Here is a 24866-nt window from a genome sequence, read left to right on the forward strand (position 1 = left end):
TTAAATGGCATCCCCTTTATTCGTAGACTGTGGCCCCTGGTTCTGGACTCCCACAACATTGGGAACATTTTTCCTGCATCTAGCTTTCCAGTTTATAAGTCTCTATAAGATACGGGTTTCTAGTTGGTAATCCTCCTCAATTTGCCTTAGACACATCTCTGTGCAGGAGCAGAGGACACGGGGCTGAGCACCCAAAGCAGCAATTCTATTAAATTAATCGAAATGCAGACAAATAATTTGAAAGCTGCTCCTTTCAGAACAATATGAAGCTTATTATTCATCATATTAATGGCTTTCTTATTACACCCTTTGTACTTCCACAACTATCAATGATCAGAAATTAATAACTTGATTACAGTGTGAACAGAACTGTGAACAATTACCTTTTTCATTGCACATTATTACCTTCTGGATTGACAACACAAATTATAGCTCAGGGGCCAAGAAACTGGATATAACCCGAATTAGGCACCATTAAACATTGTGATAAAGTCCAACAGAGCATATTAACAATTATTGCAGTAAGGGAACTTAAACCGCTCACTTCAGGTTTGGTAGAGCTCCCTGTGGTTGCTGAGAGCTCGCTGAAGCCAAGAACATGAACATTCATTTACAGTGTCTAGGTGGTCAAACACAAGTCACTTTTGCACAAGCACCTGACTTCATTAGTTATAGGAGCAGAATTAGACCATTCAGCACATCAAGTTTACTCTGCCATTAAATCATGGCTGATCTACCTTTCCCTCTCAACACATTCAGGCTACCTCGTCAGCATGCAGTGTCCCAGCATTAGCTTCAAACATTTTCCACTGACCCTGCAGAGGAGCCCCATGTAATACAGCAGACAACACAATTCCAATGTGGCATATGCACATCACCCACTGTGCCTGGATCCCAAGGTACCATTTTTAGTTCCAGCAATTTAGTACTTTGTGTTTTAATTGTAATTTTCAACTCAACTCACTCCTGCTGACTTGTGTAGCTTATTGCCTGCAGCTACCTCATATCCCATCAAATCCATGCCGACCATCAATTACTTGTTTATACCTCTATGTTATTCCACTTTCTCATCCACTCCCCACGCATTTACGACAATTTACATAAGGTAATGAACCCACAAACCCGTACCTCTTTGGGACATGGAAGGAAGGCGGAGTACCCAGAGATGACCCAAATAGGCAGCACTCGAGGTCTCAGGATCGAACCCGGATCTCCGGCACTGTGAGACAGATGCTCTATCACCTGTGCTACTATTTTTCAAACCTTTCCATAGTCTCTAATTAAATTCAGTATGTCATTGCATTATAATTCCCACAGCCTGGTCATATTAAATGCTAGAAACAAGGAAATGCAGATGCCAATTTACAAATAAAAAGCGCTGGAGTAACTCAGCAGGTCAGGCAACTTCTCTGGAGGACAAAAAAAGGTGGCATTTCGGTTCAGGACCCTTCTTCAGACAGGTTGCAGTGGAGGGAGGGGGGTGGAGGAAGAGAAGAAAACTGGAAAGGGGGGGGGACAAAGCCCAGCCGGTATTAAGTGATGGGGTTTGACAGGGTGGACAAAGACCAGAGATGCAAAGTCAGAAGGTGTGACACAAAAGGATTGAAGAGTTACAAATTATGAAGCTAGAGGACAGAATGACGCTGGAAGATGGGGGAGGGGAGAAATAGATGCAAGTCCAGGAGGGGCACAGTGGAGGAGGGAGCAGGGTAGGGGAAGGTTGAGTTGTGGGGAAGAAGAGGAATATATATCAGGCGGGTCCCATTGTATATCTTGATCTGTCGGGATTATATATATAGGTTGAGTTGTGGGAAAGAAGAGGGATATATATATATCCCTCTTCTTCCCCACAACTCAACATATATATATATATATATATATATAGCCATCAGCCGCGTTTGTCGTCACAATGGGACCCACCCGAGTGATGGGACTGGCAGCCAATGAGGGGGGGCGGGTGCACAAGATGGTCGCCGGGGGTGGGACCTGCCCGTGATGGGAGTGGTGGCCAATGGGTTGGGGGGCGGGAAGTGCCCATCTTTCTGCTCAAAACAACAGCCGTTGCCGTCAAGCTGCCGCTGCTGCCGAGCCATCGAGTTGGGGGGGAGTGCTGGAGAGCCCCTAAGAGTGGGGGGTGAGGGGAAGAGAGGTGATAAGGGGGGGTTGAGGGGGGATGGAGTGGGTGAGTTGGGGTGAGGGGGGGGGAGTGCTACACCAATGCAGGAGAGCTTTGGGTCTACCCTGTTCTAGTATTTACCTAAAATTGGAGAATTCAATGTTCATACCATTGGATTGAAAGCTACCCAAGTGTAATGTGAGGTGCTGTTCCTCTAGTTTGCATGTGCCCTCACTCCAGTAATGGGGGAGGTCCAGGACAGAAATACTTTTCAACTCTCCTCAATCACATCTAAAGTGATTTGAAATATCAAAACTCCAAGCCATCTTTGCTTTTTAAGAAAGTCATCATCATTGTTTTTAAAAAAAAAAGTATTCTGGATGTCAATAAAATAATGAATCTTAATACATTTAGCGAACGGATAAACCACAGTCACATCTTTCTGTTCACCCAGTGTCATTGGGCAGGAACCTGTTATTTGCAGCACATTTTCATGAGCGTAGGGCAAGCCTGCTTTGTCACAGCTTCAGAGACTATCTGAGAATCAATACATTGAATTTTCAAAAATCTACTTATTTCTTATGATTTATGTGCAGCATCTGTTATTCTGCTTATACTCCTGCCACTGGGTTGATTAATTCATTATATTTCTAATTGTGTATAAATTATTCAAACCGCCTCAGTTTCTGCACATTCGACATAAAACTTGCACATTCTGACAGCTCACACTTCCCCATGCAGTCACCAGCACCCCACAACTAAATCAATACCAAAGCAAAGATGAAACAAAAAATAGAATATCAGTACAACAGAGAGATTGGAAAGAACAGGGATGTAACACTGCCAACCAGGGCAGGATTCTCCCCTTGGATAAATAGGATGAAGACTCTGTTTCCCCCCTCCCTTCCCCCCAGAAAAACATTTTGTACTCAACCCAACACAATGTTCAAAAACCTCAACGATTTTCTGAAGATATATGCACAATTAATTCTGTAATTCTTTATTCGGGGTTAAGCGAAGAATCTACATTTGGAATATCATCGGCAGTATCCACCTTTGTGAGCCTAATCCCATTACAATCAATCACTTATGATGTTTCAAGCCGTCATATTAGCAAGTCCCTTCAGTCCCGGCAAAATTACATCCGGCTCCTGGAACAGAAGTCTTAGTTTTAAATACCAGCTCTAACAGTCACTCAATCTCCATTCCTTACAGTGGACCAGTGACATTGTGTTGCTGGGATTGCGACATGGAATATCAGCAGGCCAGTGGAGCACGGTCTATTAACAGCACTATACCCCCCAGGAACCTGTTCCGATTCAGAAACGATTGAAATGTCAATCTACAACATCTGTGACAAATTTCACCCCGTCTTCCTCCCTGTTGGAACCAACTCAGCAGATCAACCTGCTGGAAGTCTACACCCAGGGAATCATCACAATTATCACTGCAGCAAAATAAAATGAATAGAAATGAATAACAAAAGGTTTCATGAAGGTTAGAAATGTGGAATCCACTGTGGTGGATGTATATGTTAACTTTTATGTGGTTGTGTGTCTTGTTGCTTCTCACTTAGTATGGCAACTCAAATTTCACTGTACCTTAATTGGTACATGTAACAAAAACTGACCTTGAAATGGAGTATAAGAAAATAACTGCAGATGCTGGTACAAATCGAAGGTATTTATTCACAAAATGTTGGAGTAACTCAGCAGGTCAGGCAGCATCTCAGGAGAGAAGGAATGGGTGACGTTTCGGGTCGAGACCCTTCTTCAGACTGATGGAGTGATCATCACAAGCATTCTGAATAGGAGATTCCAGAATTGTTAACTTTGCCAGAGATGATATTTTTATGTAATGAGTGTAACAAATCTGTGTTGAAAAGTGATACAACAGGAGTCAGGGGTTATGGGGAGAAGGCAGGAGAATGGGATTAGGGGGGGGGGGGGGGGGAAAGAGATAGATCAGCCATGATTGAATGGCGGAGTAGACTTGATGGGCCATATGGCCTAATTCTGCTCATAAGGGGAGCATTTGAAAAGGAGGCAGCACAAAGTAAAGACATACTGTAGCTAAGTCATTTAAAGGGATATAGAAAAATCCCGACAGATCGAGATATACAAATTCATGATGACTCTAGGTCTGTTGCTATCGATCATGACAATGACATACAAAACTCCAGGACCATAAACAGAGCCCTCAAAAATTGATTGAATAGGCCATTAATTTGCAAAATATGCAGTAATCTTGCCACAACAATCACCCTTGAAACCTTAACTATTCAATGCATCAATGTAATGTGTAAGCAAATATTTGGTTTTGGCATACTTTTATTTTATTGTTTTGGGGCAGCACAGCGGTAGAATTGCTGCCTAAAGTGCCAGAGAACCAGTTTCAATCCCGATTACGGGTGCTGTCTCCATGGAGTTTGTATGTTCTCCCTGTGACCGCACGAGTTTCCTCCCACACTCCAAAGACGTACAGGCTTGTTAGGTTAATTGGCTTAATTGGCAAATTGTAAATTGGCCTGAGTGTGTAGGATAGTACTAGTGTACACCGTTGGTCGGTGTGGACTGGGTGGGCCAAAGGGCCGGTTTCCCCCCCTCTAAGTCTAAAATCTATAGTTCAAAATTTAAGGATATCAGCGTTACTGGCAAGGTCAGCACCTAGAACCTGTTCTTAACTGCACTCTGGGATGGTGCTGATGAGGCGTCTTCTAGCATTGCTGCCGGTTGTCAGGTGAAGTTACCTAATCAAGATCCTATCGTTGATCAAGATCCAACGACAATGAAGAAATGGCAATGTATTTCCAAGTCATGAAGCTTTGTGACTGTGCAGAGAACATTGTTCCCATGCGTCTAGACCGCCTTTCCTTGCTGATGGTAGAGGATGGTGTTGTTGGCGAAACTGAAACAAGTAACTGCAGTGCATTTTGTAAATGGTGCACATTGAGGAAGGGTGCTCCTGTGGTGGAGTGAAAGAATGGCAAGTGTGGTGGGTGCGGTGCCTGTTCTGCAGAATGCTTTGTCCTGCATATGGTCAAGCTCATCTTGGCGATGTTGTAGCCATATTCTTCCAGGCATAGCAAGCACTGCATCATGCTCATGACTCATGTCTTTTAGGGACCGGAAAGGCTTCATGGTGTTAGCAGATTAGTTTACTGTTAAAGCTATTGGCGTTATTTTTAATGTTAAGAGTCAGATTCATGCAGCACAGAAAAAGGACCTCTGGCCCAACTTGCCCAAGCTGACAAAGATGCCCCATCTACACTAGTCTCACATGCCCGCATTTGGCCGATATCCCTCTAAACTTTTCCTATCTACGTACCTGTCTATATGTCTTTTAAATGTTGTTGTAGTAGTAGTACAGGTTCTTGCCACAACTACCTCCTCTGGCACCTTGTTCCATGTGCCCACCACCCTCTGGGTGAAAAAGATACCATTCAGATTCCTATTAAATCTTTCCCCTCTCACCTGAAATCGAAGTCTCCTGGTTCTTGATGAAACTCTGAGTAAAAGACACTGCATTTACACTATCTATTCCCAATATGATCTTATACACCTCTACAAGATTTCTCCTCATCCTTCCTGCTCTTCAAGGGATATAGTCCTAGCCTACCCAACCTCTCCCTGAAGCTCAAGTCCTCAAGTCCTGGCAACATCCTCCTAAATCTTCCCTACACTCTTTCCATTTGAACAACATCTTTTGGCTATAATCTTTTAGCTATTATTCACAGGAGTTGTCCTCAGCCATACAATTTGAATCAGGTTAATTTGTTATATATTACCATACTGTGAGCATGAGGCTTGAATTATCTGGAGTACTGCGGATTAACTTTATTTATGAAATTAACTGATCCAATTCAGAAAAAAAGAGCACCGTTTAGTAGGGATTCAGGTCAAGGAGGGCATATTAGAGCTAAGCCATTCAAAAACTACCTCAGGTACAAGATGGAAATCTGAAACCCATTTAACGAAGCTAGTTCAATTAAAAATAAGATGTTACATTTCGATCAGGCAAAAGTTCAAAAGGTTGTGGAAACAAGGCAAGTAAATGGGAGGGTTGCACAGCAGTAGAGTTGCTGCCTTACACCACTTGCAGCACCAGAAACCCGGGTTCGATCCTGACTACGGGTGCCGTCCGTATGGAGTTTGTACGTTCTCCCCGTGACCGCGTGGGTTTTCTTTGGTTTCTTTGGGAGATTTTCGGTTCCCCCCCCACCACACTCCAAAGACGTACAGGTCTGTAGGTTAATTGGCTTAGTAGAAGTGTAAATTGTCCCTAATGTGTGTAGGGTAATGTTAATGTGGGGGGGAATAGCTGGGTGGTGCAGACCCGGTGGGTCGAAGGACCCGTTTCTAAAATAAACTAAACAGATTACCAAGTTTCATTGTCTTGAAGGTCTGAATGGCCTGTCCCAGCACTTCTTTTGAGAAAACTAAATAATGTTTTGACTTAACTGAAAACATTTTGACAATACTGAGAGTCAGCAAAACCTAGGAACTAAACGTTGACGAGAAAGGAGACCACATGCCAGTTTCCATTGGTAGACCAACAGTGAAGATAGTTAGCAGCTTCAAATTCCTGAGCGTTAACGTTGAGTTAGAGAGTCATAGACCATCACCAACCAAAATGCCCCATCTACCCTCAGCCCACCTGCCTGCATATGGGCCCCAGCCTTCTAATCGTATTCTATCCATGTACCTGTTTAAATGTTTCTTGATAGTATCTGCCTCAACTACATCCTCTCAAATGGCGTGTCCTGGGCCCGGAAAAAGATGTAATCACAAAGAAGGTGCCGCAATGTCTCTAATTTCTTAGAAGTTTAGAGGTTTGGTATGTCACGGAATACTTAGACAAACTTCTACAGATGCACTTCAGAAAGTATCCAGCATTCTCTACAGGAACATTATGCCAGCAAGTGACGTTCATAGTCCCTCCTCAGGATGTGGCTCAAACTGCGTGGAAATCAACTGACTTTGCATAATCTTCACATGATTCCTGCCACCAAAGCAGAACACATAAGTACAAAGACGGATGTGTAGACAAAGCTCATGGACCAAAAGCCTATCGTGCACCAGGAGAGGAAGTAAGGGACCTTGAAGGGAAGAACTACTCTAAAGATCATATCATTTAAATGTTAAATCTTGGGGAGGAGGTTACATTCTCAGTTGTAGATTGATAAGAAGTCTGCTTCACACACTATAATAACCAGAAAGTGATACAGTCTGAAGCTGCTATTATATACTGCAGACTATTATCAAATGGGAGGACTGTAACACCAATTACCCCCTGATTTTAAAGCTGCATTATTCACCAGCACTTGGTTCTTCAGCTCACAGCTATCGCAGGAAGGCAAGTTAGACAGTGGCCAGACCACAGAGGGTTTGTTCAGTTTCAGATCCAGTTAAATCCTAGCCTGGCAGGCAGATTGTGGAGCACATTTAAAGCAGTGCAAGCATTGGGCCTACCCAACCTCAAATGTACAACAAAGATCACAGCCCTCAAATACTTCATCAAAACACAAAATGCAGGATGAACACAGCTGGTCAGGCAGCATCTGTGGAGGAAATGGCCAGAGTTTCGGGTCGGGATCCTTCTTGAGATTGAAGAAGGGCTCAGACATGTTATGTCGTCTGTCCACTTCCTCTGCAGATGCTGCCTGACCCACTGAGTTCCTCCAGGGCTTTGTGTTTTGCTTAAGATCCTAGCATCTGCAGTTCTTGGAGTCTCTCTTTTGCAGTTTTGAACTCCAAATTTGAGGAAGGATATTCTTGCTATTGAGGGCATGCAGCGTAGGATCACTAGGTTAATTCCCGGAATGTCGGGACTGCCGTATGTTGAAAGACTGGAGCGACTAGGCTTGTATACACTGGAATTTAGAAGGATGAGAGGGGATCTTATCAAAACGTATAAGATTGTTAAGGGATTGGACACCTTGGAGGCAGGAAACATGTTCCCAATGTTAGGGGAGTCCAGAACCAGGGGCCACAGTTTAAGAATAAGGGGTAGGCCATTTAGAACAGACATGAGGAAAAAACATTTTCAGTCAGAGAGTTGTAAATCTGTGGAATTCTCTGCCTCAGAAGGCAGTGGAGGCCTATTCTCTAGATGCTTTCAAGAGAGAGCTAGATAGAGCTTTTAAGGATAGCGGATCAGGGGGTATGGGGAGAAGGCAGGAACGGGGTACTGATTGAGAATGATGAACCATGATCACATTGAATGGTGGTGCTGGCTCGAAGGGCCGAATGGCCTACTCCTGCACCTATTGTCTATTTCATCCTCATTCAGTCTATAGGGCTTATCAACGGCATTAGAACAATTCTGATGAAAACTTACTGATCCAAATATTAACTCCCTTTCTTTCTCCACAGACACTGTCTAACCTGCTGAGTATTACCAGAGGTGCGAGTTTTCATTTCAGATTTCCAACATCTGACATTTTCTGCTTTTTGTTCATTTTGCTTTTCTTTGGTCTTCTGAGTAGACAGTGTCCCGCCATTCAGCAGATCATAATTTTAAACAGCTGGAAAGCTTCCTTGCTCAATGCAAAGGGCAGTTCAGTCAACCACATTAACACAAGATCAACTTCAGAGACAGGTCAAACAGAAATGAAAGAAAAAGCCAGATGTACTCAGCCAGTCAGGCAGCAGTTATGAAGTGAGAAATGGAGGTGACTTTTCAGGTTGATGGCCTTTCACCAAAACTAGAAGTTGCAGATCAAATAAATTTTAAGACTCAAATAAAATGGGAGGGGAGGTACGAGCTTAGGGGAAGATTAATGATAAGGACAGAGGCAGGGAAATAGATAGAACTTCATCCTCTGTGGCAGGAGTGTTCTTGCACTCCACTTCCCAAATTTGATTTCACATATGAAAATTGAGGTAAAGATCAAAGCGACCAATAAATTTTGGGAGTTCGACCAAATCTATCACAAAGGTGTGATAAAGGGATGAATGATGAAGTGAAGAGCACTGAAAAGAGGATTGAGCATGGAAGGCAGGAAGAAAAAGATAAATCAAGGAATGCTGGAATGGGCAGTGGGTGGAGAGTGCTTCTGTGCACAGCAGCAGCTGACTGTAAGAGTGTCACACAAAGCAATCTGAAGGGGTCAGACCCAAAATGTCACCTACTCCTTTTCTCCAGACCCGCTGAGTTACTCCAGCATTTTGTGTCACACATTGAATGGATAACAAAGAACATAGCCTGATTGTTCACTTTACTTCACTGTTTATCTTGTTATTATACTTTAATATTATTTTCCACTGCTCAAGTTTACACTACAATCTTGCACCATTCTGCTGTTTTGCACTCTTCATATTTATTGCTGTATTTATCATTATTGGATCCATCCTGTTTACTCTGTGGGCATCATGTGAACATGGAATTTCATTGCATCTGTTGTGTATGACAATAAACTAATCTGAATAATCTTCTAATATCTCAATAATAAGTTCACTCACAGGTAGTAACCATCAATGTCCACAATATACTCAAAATCTTCTGCAAAAATGCAAACAAATGCAAGAATACTTGAACATTTTTCCAAAAGAGCTGGAACAAAGTGTTAAAACATACAATAAAAAGATGCAAATCAATCGAATTTCTGTAGATTTTTTCTTCTTTTTATTCTATCAAAGTGAATAACGGCACATTTTCCCGCATTACAATCGTTTACATCCTTACCCACCCATTTAATCGATCTGCATTCCATTGCCAATTCTTTGCATTAATGTCTGTTGGCTCTCCTTTATCTACCCTGTTTGTCATGTCTACAAACATCGTTAAACACAATTGTTAAGCACAATATTTATTTTATAAAACTTTGTGATGCTTTTCCTTAATTCTATACTCCCAACATTTTCCTGAGAACTGATGAGACTAATTGGCCGACCGTTCTCTGTTTCTTCTCTTCCTCCTTTCCTGAACATCAGGTATATTTACTGTTTTCTAATCTGCTGAGGCTGGGCCGTCTTTTGAAGTTGCCAACTGATTTATCCACTGTCTCTTGAGCTGTGGCAGGAAAATCCCTATGTCTTTTAGAGTACAAGTGATGGAATTAGGGGAATATCTCATCTGAAGTTTCACAAGTCGATTGGACTTTCAGTGCAACAAACAGTCATGTATTTATAAATTGTTTGCTTTTGTGAAACGGCTAAACAGATTTTGTTAGCTTTCTGGTAGGCGTAAAAAACTATGAAATATGTCGTCACCAGCCACTGCATGTTGTGAAACAAACTTTGTGAGGCCAACCAAATGTACAACAATTTATTCCACTGTCAGAGAGAGACCAAATGCAAATTGGGAGGAACAGCAGCTCATATTTTCTTTGGGCAGCTTACAACCCAGCGGAATTAATATTGATTTCTCCAATTTCAAGTAACCCTTGCATTCCCTCTCTCCCTATCCCTCCCCACCCAAGTCATCCTACTAGTTTTACTGTCATCCTATTTAGTTTCACTGTTCGTATCCCCTCGGTATCACCTTTTCCACAGCCACCAATAGACCATTGTGGGCTCCACATTTCCTTGATCGTCGATGTTGGCTTTGATTTGTTCTTTTCATACCTTTCATTCATTTTATACTTCTAATTTCCCTCTCCCCCGAGTCTCAGTCTCAACGTCTGTCATCTTCTGCTTTTTGTTTATTTTGCTTTTCTTTGGACTTCTGAGTAGACAGTCTCAACCCGAAACGTCACCTTTTCCTTTTCTCCAGAGATGCTGTTTGACCCACTGTTTTACTCCAGCATTTTGTGTTTATCTTCAGTGTAAATCAGCATCTGCTGTTCCTTGCTACACAAATGTACAACCAAATCATTCAGCTCAACCCAATGGCACATCATGGACAAGGTAACCCATGGCTGGAGCACATGTCAACCATCTAACTGTGAGCAATTGGCCACGAGTGTCTGTTTATATCCATTTACTCCTCACTTATCCGTATACAGATGTTATCCAAATGCTTTTTTTTTAATGACCACTTACTTGAACCGCATCTTGCATGTCTGCCACACTTTTGAACAAAATGTATTTTAATCCTTTGCCCTTTGTGAGAACAGCCCCCTTCTAGTCCCTCTGGCTTTGTGATTTACAATTCTCAAGCTGGGTCACCAACACCCCCCTATAGTGCAGCTGTGACATTAAAGTGACATATGCTGTCATCGATCCCCTTGTTGCTACTGCACCCAATTGTACTCCCTTTACTGTCAAAACAAAAATGTTATTTGGCATTAATATTGATGGCTTTCCTCTCGGCATAACTCCGGGAGGTAGAGGAGGCAATGAGTGTACAAGTGCGGAAAATAGAATCAGTGGTGGGAATGTCGTTGTCAACAAAGATCGGAGGAATCCTTAACCGACCAGAGAGACACATCAAAACCACTGGTATAGAAGGTGGCATGACAGGACACTGGGGATAGTGATGGAGGTACGAGGGGTGGGCGAGAGGAAATGGTCAGCATTTACTTCAAGCTAGGCTGACCTGCCACAGATACTGGGAGGCACTGATGCGGGGAATTGATTGTAAACTCAAATAAAACCAAATATATCTATCTCCTTGTCAGTATTAAAAGTAGTCTCAAAATTAGCTACTGTACTCACGTTTCTAAAAAATTATAAAAACAAAGATATCCCAAGATACCCAGCAATATTAGATGCCACATTCCCATCTGTGACAATTCTCCTGGATCAGACATTTGATTTGGATATTGGTCAGAAAATGGTGTTGGGTCTGAAGGCAGATAAATCACCAGGGCCTGATGGTCTGCATCCCAGAGTACTCAAGGAGGTGGCCCTGGAAATCGTGGATGCATTGGTGACCATTCCCCAATGTTCTCTCGGCTCTGCATCAGTTCCTGTGGACTGGAGGGTAGCCAAAGTAACCACTTTTTGAGAAAGGAGGGAGAGAGAAAATGGGGAATTGTAGACCAGTTAGCCTTACATCGGTAGTGGGGAAGATACTGGAGTCGAATATTAAAGATGCCATAGCAGAGCATTTGGAAAGCAGTGACGGGATCGGTTAAAGTCAGCATGGATTTATGAAGGGGAAATCATGCTTGCCTAATCTTTTGGAATTTTTTGAGGATGTAACAAGTAAAATGGATAAAGCAGGGCCAGTGGATGTGGTGTATCTGGACTTTCAAAAAGCCTTTGATAAGGTCCCACACAAGAAATTAGCATGCAAAATTAGAGCACATGGTATTGGGGGTAGGGTATTGACATGGATAGAGAATTGGTTGGCAGACAGGAAGCAAAGAGTAGGAATTAACGGGTTCTTTTCAGAATAGCAGGCAGTGACTAGTGGGGTGCCGCAAGGCTTGGTGCTGGGACCCCAGCTGTTTACAATATATATTAACGATTTAGACGAGGGAGTTAAATGTAACATCTCTAAGTTTGCGGATGGCACAAAGCTGGATGGCAGTGTGAGCTGTGAGGAGGATGCTAAGAGGCTGCAGGGTGACGGATAGGTTGGGTGAGTGGGCAGAAGCATGGCAGATGCAGTATAATGTGGATAAATGTGAGGTTATCCACTTTGGTGACAAGAACAGGAAAGCTGTGCTTGTACATCAGTCGCTGAAAGTAAGCATGCAGGTACAGCAGGCAGTGAAGAAAACCAATGGCATGTTGGCCTTCATTGCGAAAGGATTTGAGTTTGAGCAAGGAGTCCTACTGCAGTTGTGGCAAGACCGCACCTGGAGTATTGTGTGCAATTTTGGTCTCCTAATTTGAGGAAGGACATTATTGCTATTGAGGGAGTGCAGCGTAAATTCACCTGGTTCATACCCGGGATGGCGGAACTGACGTACGATGAAAGAATGGGTCGACTGGGCTTGTATTTGCTAAAATTTAGGATGAGAGGGGATCTTATAGAATCATATTAAATTCTTAGAGGATTGGACAGGGCAGATGTAGGAAAAATGGTCCCGATGTTGGGGGAGTCCAGAACCAGGGGTCACAGTTTAAGAATAAGGGGTAGGCCATTTAGAACTGAGACAAGGAAAAACGTTTTCACCCAGACAGTTGTGAATCTGTGGAATTCTCTGCCACAGAAGGTAGTGGAGGCTAATTCACTGGATGTTTTCAAGAGAGTTAGATTTAACTCTTAGGGCTAAGGGAATCAAGGGATATGGGGACAAAGCCAGAATGGGGTACTGATTTTGGATGATCAACCAAAATCATATTGAATGGCAGTGTTGGCCCAAAGGGCCAAATGGCCTACTCCTGCATCTATTTTCTATGTTTCTATGATCTTCGGGTGCTGTCTGTGTGGAGTCTGCATGTTCTCCCTGTGACTGCGTGGTTTTCCTTCGGGTGCTCCGGTTTTCTCCCACATCCTGAAGACGAGCATGTTTGTAGGTTAATTGGCTTCTGTAAATTGCCCCTGGTGTGTAGGACATAGAACGGGTGTGAACAGGTGATCGACTTGGACTAGGTGGGCCGAAGAGCCTGTTTCAATGTTGTATCTCTAAACTAAAGTGTTTAAAATAATGGAGCAAGAAATAGGTGCATTATCTTTCCAAGTTTATCATAAATAAAATGAAGAATGAGGAAACTGCATTTAAATAACACCTCCCACATCCCTTTCAGGAATTCTAAATCGCTTTACAGCCAATAAAGCACTTCTGAAAGTTATTTTTGTAAAGACGTAAATGCATCTAATTCACATAGAGTGAATTATTCTTTAGTAATGTTGACTTAATATTGCTCAAGGATAATTCTCATGATCTTGAAAGAGCCCCGAGATCATTGACATCTATGTTAGAGAGCCCGAGTTCGGTATCTCATCTGAAAAGTAACACTTCTATCAGTAAAGCACTTCTGCAGACCTGAAATAGAGTGCATCTTAAATTTGTACGCTCTTGTTTCTGCAGTGGAATTTTATCCCGAATCTCCACTCAGTGAAGAAAGTACAGCAAATGTTATCACACTGACGCTCCAAATGAAGTGAGCTCGGAAGCTGGGGTTGATTTGGTACTTCAAGAGTTAATGTCGCTGTTCTGGACAATGCCACTGATTGCTGGGACAGCGGAGAAATTCTCCACTTCTTTATTTAGGCAACTCTGGCTTGGCAAGCAAATTCTTCCTAAAATATAAATCTAAGCACATGCACTAGCTAACAGATTTAAAAATATACTACTGCAGATGAAGAGTGACTGAAAGTTGGCCCCATTCCTCCACGCACTAAAAATTCCAGGCATCTGTGACGACGTGGCTAGTTACAACCTTACACCATCTAGGCGGAAAGTGCAATGCAGAAAGGGCCGTCCAAACTACAAACCTAAAACTGAGATAACCTAACCATAAAATGTGGCCAGATGCCAGTGTTGAAAGTGACAAATAGTTGGCAAAAAACCACCCCCAAAAGAATGGAATAAAAATTGGACTTTAACCATGGGTCGTCCAGCTCAAATAATTTACATTGAACTGCTCAATCCCAATCTTCCCGGGGCTACCACCACAGTAGGAGCCACTTGTTCTCAGAGCCAAGGCCCACCTGCCTGAAAGGGCCATTAGATGCCATGAAACTACACGTCCAAACCCTGTACTTCTCTGGCGAAGACCTGTTGCTCAAGTCACTGACCGTGAGATTTGGATGACAATTCAGGGGCTGACACGATGTGCTCTGTAACATCTGTGTCAATGCTGACCTGTGAGGGAAGATCATCCTACAACAGGTACAACGGCCCTGTGCCACCTCTGGGATTGCATGCCGACTTCAGTACCAGTTGCCAGACAGGCACTGCATGTGGTCTGGCCGGCTTCATCAACACCGCAGCAGCCTAATCAGGGCTCCGCTGTAGTTTTGCCACAAATAGCTCGACACGATTCCTTCAGCTTAAATTCTGTAGGGTCGGAACTTGTATGGTATTTATTCTTTGGCCTTCCAATAACCAATGGTCACCAGGGAATACAGTCAACTTTGAGCTGCACAATTTATATATTTTTATAACAACCTACTGGCCAAGACACAGAGCACTGCTCTCACACGCCTCCTAGTGGCTTACTATGATCCTTCCAGAACCAGAGGCTGAAGAACAGGTCACCATCCATCCCAGTGGACCAATAATGCAGGCGGAGAAGACTGGACTCGTTTCTTTGAATGACAATGCCAAGGGATAGCTATCATCAAATCTTCACCAGCAGCATCAAACAGAACAACAGAACTATAATGAAGGCAATACATCGGAACACCAGCATCTGTCACAGGTGCCTGAGCATCATAAGCAGACACTGGTAGTCTGTCTTAATGTTTCACCAATTTAAAAAAGTTATGCTCTGCTCATAACAACATCAAGGTAACTAGCTCTAATTTATGATTCTAATCCAAGCCTTTCCATCAGTGGCTTCTCCCTTTATAGGTTCTCATTGCCTGCACCAAACCCAAAAGATGTTTTAATAAATGCTTCAGATCTCGAGAGGAAAACAGATCAGCCCAAATTGCTTGACAGGGTAAGCTTCATAGCAACACAAAACGCAGCCATAGAGTCATCCATTTGCTCTATTTTGTTCCCAATCAAATGATTACACCAGCAACTGCACACACCTGCAGAACAACCTTTCTCCACAGTTGTGCTGCACAAGGATTACTCTGTTTAAAGAGAGAAGGACCCTGCTGGGTCTTTCACTGAAGTGAAAATAATGTCACATTCTCAATTCAAATAACCTGGGGTTATATTACAGAAACAGCATGGCCCTGCTACAGCGTGCCATCCAAGCAGAAGCGTGCTCTTCTTTGACAGCATCTAATTACGGTTAATGCCTTAAAATTGCTTTTGCTTCCTCCTTCGTAAAGGTTAACCATGTTTTCTGAAGGAACAAAGTTCATTAATTGGAGGGGAGAGATCATAATCACCCACAGTCGTCACTAGATTATCTTATGCCACCGAATATTACAAAATCACTCCCTCCAATCCAGTCATCCCGAAAATCCCAGCTAATTGCCCAATTCTGGACCAACGAACATTTATGCTCTGTATCTCATATCTCTCTATCTCACCATCTTGCACCTCTCATTTCCCTTTCCACTGACTCTCCATCTGACGGGTCTCGACACAAAGCATCACCTATTGCTTCTCTCCAGAGATGCTGCCTGACCCAGAGTTACTCCAGCATTTTGTGTGTAACATATGTGCTCTTCTAGATTCCCTGTGGGGAAAGTAACTGAGCAGACTTATCGCTTTCTGCTAGAATGTGCAGGGGCGGTAAAGAGGAGGATGTCAATGTTCTTCTCAGTGCTTTCACATGGCAAGCAAGTGATGCCACGGTGCATTTCAGCGCAGTGGGCTAATTGCACCTTGTGTTTATAAACAGAAGGAAAATGTGGCAAGCAAACCCTTCACACAGACTGCACGCAGCTCGGTAAGTGTCCATGAGTAAAAGCTGACAGCATCAATCTCAGTGACGCTAGCAAATGCAAACCTTTCCTCCCATCAACTACCAACGTGCTCCTTCTCAACTTCTGCAACAAGTTTCTGTCAACATAATGCAATGCAATACAATACAATATATCTTTATTGTCATTGTACAGGGGTACAACGAGATTGGGAATGCTTCCTTAAATTCTGATTTACAAACCCATCCTTCCATAAAACATGGTAGCTCGCTCGGAATCACTCACAACCTTGCGTTGGATAAATATCGGTCTCTAAGCGACGCTAAACTTTGTTGGATGTGTCTTTACTGATCAATGGAAGTGTTTGGGCGTATAATTTATGTGCACACACTCAACATATTCAGGGTCAGCCAAAAGAGGGGCGTTTCTTTAAGCGTGCTAAACACATCTCTAGGTCAGTGACCCGGTGACCAGATTGCAAACACATCCCAAGGTTGGGTTTTTTCCCCCCCAGCCTCGCTTCTAATGCATTTTGTTTTTTTGAATCAGCGAGACGCACACAGCGAGCTACAGTGAAGCCCTGATGTAACAATCTCTCAGCGAGCGCCGGACACAACACAGCGGGCACCAGACACAGTCAGTCAGTCACAAGGACAAGCAACACACGGGGGTTGTTGTTACTTACTCGTTCGCCGGTGGAAAGCTCTCTTGTGATGTGCAAGATAACATCAGGCACAACTGTATGACTGCTATTAGGCAGGCTGAGCTCCTGGATGTAGCCATCTTCTACCGTCAATGTATCTCACAAACAAAAGTGCGAGGTGGGGAGGAATGTATAAATCCCCCCCTAAAATCAATCAATCAATCTGCCCCAAGTTGGTAACAGGGAGAGAGGAGGAGGGGGGGGGGGGGAGAGGAGGAGGTTCCAGCAGTAGTAATCTCAAACTATCACATTAGCAGGTGATGTGAGGAGCCGCCATCAGACCCGGTTCGATCTCCACAAGAGCTGAGTTTTGTTGTTGTTGTTGTTGTTGTTGTTGTTGTCTCCTGGGTTGGAGGGTTTGGCCTGGGTGTCGCCGGCAGCCAGTGGTTCCACGCTACAGCCGCCCAGTGTCACCCGGCTGCTCGATCCCCGTCTCTGTCTGTCTCGGTCCCGCACCAGTTTCCATACAAGGAAGACCAGGAATACTCTCTCTCTCTCTCTCTCTCTCTCTGCTCCGTGTGCTGTCGGGGAGCCAGCGGCTGATCGCTGTCACACAAACATCGCAGCCAAGCCCCTGGCTTATATCGGCGCTGTTAGAGGAGCAGCGAGCTGCTGCTGCGTCCCGGAGTAACGCCTCGCAAACACTCATTAGGCGGGTTCATCGCTGCGCCTCTTCCTCCCAGGCTCTCTCCTCTTGACAGTCATCCTGATCTCTACACACACACACACACACACACACACACACACACACACAGAGAGAGAGAGAGAGGGGGGAGGGGGGGGGGGGGGGGGAACAACGAACCAACAAATTATTCCTTATAGTCAACGGATCCAAATGCACGACCGACCGACCGACCAGCCAACCACAGGCTGCACACAACAGCCCTGGGGAGTTTGTCCAACCCTGTTATTGTGCAGAGTAACGGCAAATTACACCCCAGCCACATGGCAGCAGTTGGTTCTTTGATAGAGCCATCTCCCAGTCTGACATGTGCAACTGCGGAATAAAACCCACTTCCAAAGGCTAACTTTTAGCAATATGTGCAGCATTGTACATATATATGGGCTTGTACTCGCTGGAATTTAGAAGACTGAGGGGGGATCTTATAGAAACATATAAAATTCTTAAGGGGTTGGAGAGGCTAGATGCGGGAAGATTGTTCCCGATGTTGGGGGAGTCCAGAACCAGGGGTCACAGCTTAAGGATAAGGGGGAAGTCTTTTAGGACCGAGATGAGAAAACATTTCTTCACACAGAGAGTGGTGAGTCTGTGGAATTCTCTGCCACAGAAGGTAGTTGAGGCCAGTCCATTGGCTATATTTAAGAGGGAGTTAGATGTGGCCCTTTTTGCTAAAGGGATCAGGGGGTATGGAGAGAAGGCAGGTACAGGCTACTGAGCTGGATGATCAGCCATGATCATATTGAATGGCGGTGCAGGCTCGAAGGGCCGAATGGCCTACTCCTGCACCTATTTTCTATGTTTCTATTGATAGTGAACAATTATTGTTGCTCTCATGGGTTTCATCATATGACTAGGACCGAGATGAGAAAACATTTCTTCACACAGAGAGTGGCGAGTCTGTGGAATTCTCTGCCACAGAAGGTAGTTGAGGTCAGTTCATTGGCTATATTTAAGAGGGAGTTAGATGTGGCCCTTGTGGCTAAAGGGATCAGGGGGTATGGAGAGAAGGCAGGTACAGGTTACTGAGCTGGATGATCAGCCATGATCATATTGAATGGCGGTGCAGGCTCGAAGGGCTGAATGGCCTACTCCTGCACCTAGTTTCTATGACTAACTGCTCTCAGGATTGCAACAAGGTGTGTAGAAAGTTCCGGGGGGGGGCAGCTTCTGAAGGACTTTGGAATAAACACACGCCACGCACTAGTGGGGCTGTTGGCGTGAATCCTGACCTCTGGTGCTCTCTGTGTGGGGTTTGCACGCTCTCTTTGTGACTGTGTGGGTCTCTTCTCGATGGTCCGGTTCATTTGTTTCCTGCCCAATATAAATTGGCCCTCGTGTGCAGGTGGGCGGTGGAAACTGAGGGGAGGTGGAGGAATGCAAGGGGAATAAAATGGGATTGTTATAAAAGGGTACTGGATGGTTAACATGGGTTTGGTGGGCCGAAGGGCCATGTTCCACGCAATGTGACTCAGTAAATTTATTTGTGTGGTCTGCTCTATGGATTACTGGTCTTTAGAGTTTGTGCACACATTCTATACATTGGCAATACTCTACACTGCCCTATGGATTACTGGTCTTTAGAGTTTGTGCGCACATTCTATACATTGGCAATACTCTACACTGCCCTATGGATTACTGGTCTTTAGAGTTTGTGCGCACATTCTATACATTGGCAATAAAATCACTGCCCCCACCTCCCAGAGCATCCTGTCAAATTTACCCTCCGTGCCACATCTAACAGGCATGAAAACTGACATTTGTGGAAATGGCATCGACAAATGCCAAGTAATCTTATCTGGCACAGAATGCAAGTGGAAACACCATGTCAGGTAGCAGGAGTGGGAACTATGATGATGAGTTGGGGTCATGTGAGTGGTGAGAAAAGCAGGTGTGGAGGATAAATGGAAGGCTGTGAAGGCCACGTCAGTGGATATATTTAAGGATAGATTCTTGATTAGTAAGGGTATCAGGGGTAATGGGGAGAAGGCAGGAGGGAGAAATAGATCGGCTATAATTGAATGGTGGAGTAGACTTGATGGGCCAAATGGCCTAATTCTACTCCTATTACTTTATGATCTAATGAAAAAGCAGCTCCCAATGCACTGGGACTCATACAGCACAAGTAGGTCAATCAGCGCAGCAAGGCATTTCACTTGTAGAAAGCAAGGCCATCTACTCTCTTGATGCAGGGCTAAACAAAGTAAAGCAAGACAGAATAACGGTAACCTAGCAGTAAAGTGGTTGCATCACATCGAGGAGAGTGACCAAGGCAAGGATCGCATTTTAAATAATGGTGATAAAAAGCCATTTCAAAATTAAGGTAAAAATTAACAATCAAGGCATAAATACTGCTGAAAAACTGCTTCATCATGGGAAGGCATGTCCAGTTCAGGATGGCGTCACTAAACAGAAGTACATCGAGGCTGAGAACATATTCGAACAAGAGCCTGAAAATATTAAGACCATTAAGGTGTTGAATTAATTAGATCTGTGAACAGCTGAGAAAAGGTTACAGCCACTGAGTGAAAATTGAAACTCATCAGAGCCATGAAACCCAAAAATGTTACCGAGTCCAGTCATTTATTGCTGTGATCCAATTGCTGCACCTCATTTCTACTGATTTTTTTTTAACCATAGCGTTGACTCCACTTCATCAACCATTAAAGAAAATAAACCATGGTGGAGCAAAGATAAAAGGATAACAATTTGTGCAAGAAAAGTCTCAACAGCAAGCCTTTTCAAATATATTAAGGTTCAAGGTTTGTTTATTGTCACATGTACCAATTAAGGTAGTGAAATTCAGATTGCCAGGCAGTCATACCAATAAAGAGCAACAAGACACCCAAATAAATGTTTATAGACAATAGGTGCAGGAGTAGGCCGTTCGGCCCTTCGAGCCAGCACCACCATTCAATGTGATCATGGCTGATCATTCTCAATCAGTACCCCGTTCCTGCCTTCTCCCCATACCCCCTGACTCCACTATCCTTAAGAGCTCTATCTAGCTCTCTCTTGAATGCATTCAGAGAATTGGCCTCCACTGCCTTCTGAGGCAGAGAATTCCACAGATTCACAACTCTCTGAATGAAAAAGCTTTTCCTCAACTCCGTTCTAAATGGCCTACCCCTTATTCTTAAACTGTGGCCCCTTGTTCTGGACTCCCCCAACATTGGGAACATGTTGCCTGCCTCTAATGTGTCCAACCCCTTAATAATCTTATACGTTTAACATGAACATCCACCACAGCGACTCCCCCACATTCCTCACTGTGATGGAAGGCAAAATAAGTTCAATCTTCTTCCCAACCATGCGTTTATATATGCTTAGGATGTTTCTAACTAGTCAAAAGTGTTTGATTGTCAAATGTATGACAAAAGAACAATTAAATTCTCGCTTGCCGCAGCTGAACAGGCCCTTGTATCAATATGCATAATAATCAAAACATACAATAAATTAATAACCGTAATAGCAGGTAACCATGATTGTTCAATAAACTAAAGTTCATAGTGCCACCAAAGACAATAGCCATAGACGTTCACGGCTGTCGAGATGTGTGTTGAGTGGTGTTCAAGGGCCTGATGATTGCAGGGAAGAAGCTGTTCTTCAACCTGGCGGTTATTGTTTGCAGGCTTCTGCACATTCTTCAACCGGAGGGCTGGGTAGTCATTAGACATACCACAGACAGTGGCTATTGGAAGCCTATTACTTACACCTCACGCACACTGCCCAAAAGCAAAGCAAAAATTGCACAGAGCAGCTTTGGAGTTACAGGATCTTAAGAATTCTAGCTGGGAAGACCATTTACAATAAGATTTTTAGTTTAGTGTAGAGATACAGCACGGAAGCAGGCCCTTTGGCTCACTGAGTCCACGCCAACCAGCGATTGCCGCACATTAACACTATCCTACAAACACTGGGGACAATTTACAATTATACCAATCCAATTAACCTACATACCTGTATGTCTTCGGAGCGTGGGAGGAAACTAAAGATCTCAGAGAAAACCCACGCGGTCACGGGGAGAATGTACAAACTCCGTACAAACAGCACCCGTAGTCAGGATCGAACCTGGGTCTCCAGCGCTGTAAGCGCTGTAAAGCAGCAACTCTACCGCTGCGCCACCGTGCCGCCCCTGACAATTCTGGGACTGACACAATGTGCTCTGTAATATTTATGTCAATGTTGTCCTGGGAGGGAAGATCACCCTACCACAAACACCACAGCCTCAAAATTACTATTGTTGTTGGTAAGGACACACTTAACAGATTTGTATGACATTCCTCTATCTGATTATTCAGTGAAGTCATTTAAAAGCAGAGGGTTAATGCTGGTAGAGATTAGTTTGTTGTAAAATCAGTCTGTTTATTTCACCAACAGCAATTGGTTTAAATCTGCCACAATACATGCTTTTATCGGGAAGACTTTATATCTTGAGTATATTAAACGTGAAGTCTGAGTACAATAAAATAATATTGCCCAATGAAATCAGTAGCAAAGCAATTTACCGTCCTCAATACCACATGAAAGCAATATTTTCAAAGGGAAATACCATAAAGTGAGATTCGATCCTTTCAGAAATCAGTCCACAGTTCGTGATCTTGTGTCAGTGAATTATTTAAGCTTGTTAGAGTAAGAGAATGAAAAACATTCCCATACTTAGCCCTCAGTATCAGTGAGTGATAGAGGACAGTGCACTTTGTCCTCCTCACATAGGCACACGGTCACATAGTTTTCTCACATGTAAACCTTTATGACTTCAAGAATTTATCCCGTCAATTAAAATGAACTTATGCTAAACACCGCATGACACATGTCCCAGCAGGGCCGTCTTAACGCATGGGCCTGATGGGCACTTGCCCAGGGCCCCATGAGCATAGGGGCCCCATGCTGATCTGTGTATGTTAAGTGACTTGCAATAAATAAATACTACTTTAAAAATGTAGGTTCAATAAGTGCTTTTTTCTCAACATTTTCAGTCCCTAAGTGCTTCTCACAGCAATCTGTAAGTGCTTTTCGCAACAATGTAGCACCCTAAGTCCATCGCTAAGTGCTTTTCGGTAAGTGCTTTTCACCGGCACGACAGGGGGGGGGGGGCTGGTAGGGAAAGGGGGGTGGGGGAGAGTAACGGTAGGGGCCCCAGTACACTGCTTTGCCCGGGGGCCCATAATGCTGTAAAAACGGCCCTGTGTCCCAGCTCTTGCCAGAAAGGAAAGGTACATCGAAGGACATGACAATTATATTTCAACTAATTCAAAATGTTGCCCATTAAACTGGTGACAGTTGTGCTGGTGGTGTTGGGATGTTTAACTCCAAGTTTATTCTGGAATGGCAGGAGGGTACTTAACTTTGTGTCAATGACATAGTTCTACCTCAGTAGTTTCTTCATTACTACTGCTAAGATACATTTTAATTTAACAAAGTCTATTTTTTTCATGTTGAACTTCGCAGAATTATTTGACCTATGCAGATATCCAGCTCTCTGACCAGCACACAGAGGTCAGCCAGACTGAACAAAAACCCAAGCACTGATTGGAGATGGTTTGGGTATCAGGGTATATGATGCATATGTTTAAAAAGCCAAGTGCTTTCATTTGTCAAATTATCAATTAATTATAATTGCTTAGCAATGCAGTATGGAGACTGGTCCTTCGGCCAATTAAACTCACATCAACAATCAACATCCATTTTCCACTAATCTTGCATTAATCCTTTTTTATTTTCTCCACAATCTCATCAACTCCTCTTGATCCTGCCACTTATCTGTATACTGGGAGCAAATAACAGCGGCTAAACTGACCCAACAACTCACATCTTTGGGGTATGGGCAGAAACCGAAGCATCCTGATCCTGACGAAAACCATGCAGTCACAGGAAGGACATGCAAACCCATACAGCCAACAACCAAGGTCAGGACTGAACCAGAGTCTTAGCACCGTGGGGCAGCACCACTGACCTGCCCGCTAAGTAACGGATACAGAAATAAGTTGTGGGCGCATGGTGGCGCAGCAGTAGAGTTGCTGCCTTACAGCACTTGTAGCGCCGGACACCTGGGTTCGATCCTGACTACAGTAGTCGGGTGTTGTCTGTATGGAGTTTGTACGTTCTCCCCGTGGGTTTTCTCCGAGATCTTCGGTTTGTTTCCACCCACACTCCAAAGATGTACAGGTATGTAGTTTAATTGGCTTGGCCTATGTGTAAATTGTCCTTCGTGTGCATAGGACAGTGTTAATGTGTGGGGAATGCTGGTCGGTGCAGACTCGGTGGGCCAAAGGGCCTGTTTTCATACTATATCTCAAAACTAAAATAAACTAAAGTCAGTTATATGACTTCAATTGTGAAAGTCAAAATGGCCATGTCTGACGAGAACCTAATGTTATTGTTTATAAAGTTAAATGAATTAAATCGAGATTTGTTTCGCATCATTGCTCAAAAGAGAACAGGAGGTTGCTTTGTCTGCAAGTGATTGAATTTGCATCTCCCATGGGCTTGGCAATGGCAATGGCATATACATGCGTGTTGTGTATGTATGTTATGTGCAAGAGAGCAAGAGATAGTTTATACTTGATTAATTTAGACAAGAGGGAATTATCCAGCACCTTCAGAAGATTAAATTGGAGATATAAAATCTGTGATTGATTAGATTGTGCATCAAATCACAGGAAGACAAGAGAAAGCAGGACACTCAGTATTCCCACCTGCTCAACCATTCAATAAAACCCTGGCTGATCTTTTATCTCACTACTACTGCCGTGTAGAAATTTCATGTAAATCGATTCCCTTAATCTCTAAAAATCAATTGATCTCTGTCCTGAATATTCACAGCAACTGAGCCTCACCGGCCCTCTGAGCTGGTGAACTCTACCATCGTCCGGATGAAGAAATCTAATCTCCTTTATGGCCTGCCCAACCCCTTATTTTATAACTGTCACCCCCCCCATTCAAGACACCACAGCCAGGGTAAACATCAAGTCTGCATCTATCCCATTAACACTTAAGAATTCTGTATGTTTCTAATGAAATTACCACTCATTAGT

General features: G+C 43.6%; 1 protein-coding gene across 3 annotated transcripts in view; it reads right to left on the minus strand.

The window, feature by feature from the left end:
- Nucleotides 1-17878, minus strand: part of LOC144604905 (voltage-dependent calcium channel subunit alpha-2/delta-1-like) — a 497845-nt gene extending 479967 nt beyond the window's left edge. For all 3 annotated transcript variants that reach the window (XM_078419763.1, XM_078419762.1, XM_078419764.1), the window contains exon 1: nt 17133-17878. In XM_078419763.1, coding sequence (XP_078275889.1) covers nt 17133-17230 — 98 coding nt within the window. In that variant the 5' untranslated portion in view covers nt 17231-17878. The remainder of the gene's footprint in view (nt 1-17132) is intronic.
- Between the last annotated feature and the right edge of the window lie 6988 nt (nt 17879-24866).

The sequence above is a fragment of the Rhinoraja longicauda genome, chromosome 23 (assembly GCF_053455715.1).
Source record: "Rhinoraja longicauda isolate Sanriku21f chromosome 23, sRhiLon1.1, whole genome shotgun sequence".
Lineage (NCBI taxonomy): Eukaryota > Metazoa > Chordata > Chondrichthyes > Rajiformes > Arhynchobatidae > Rhinoraja > Rhinoraja longicauda.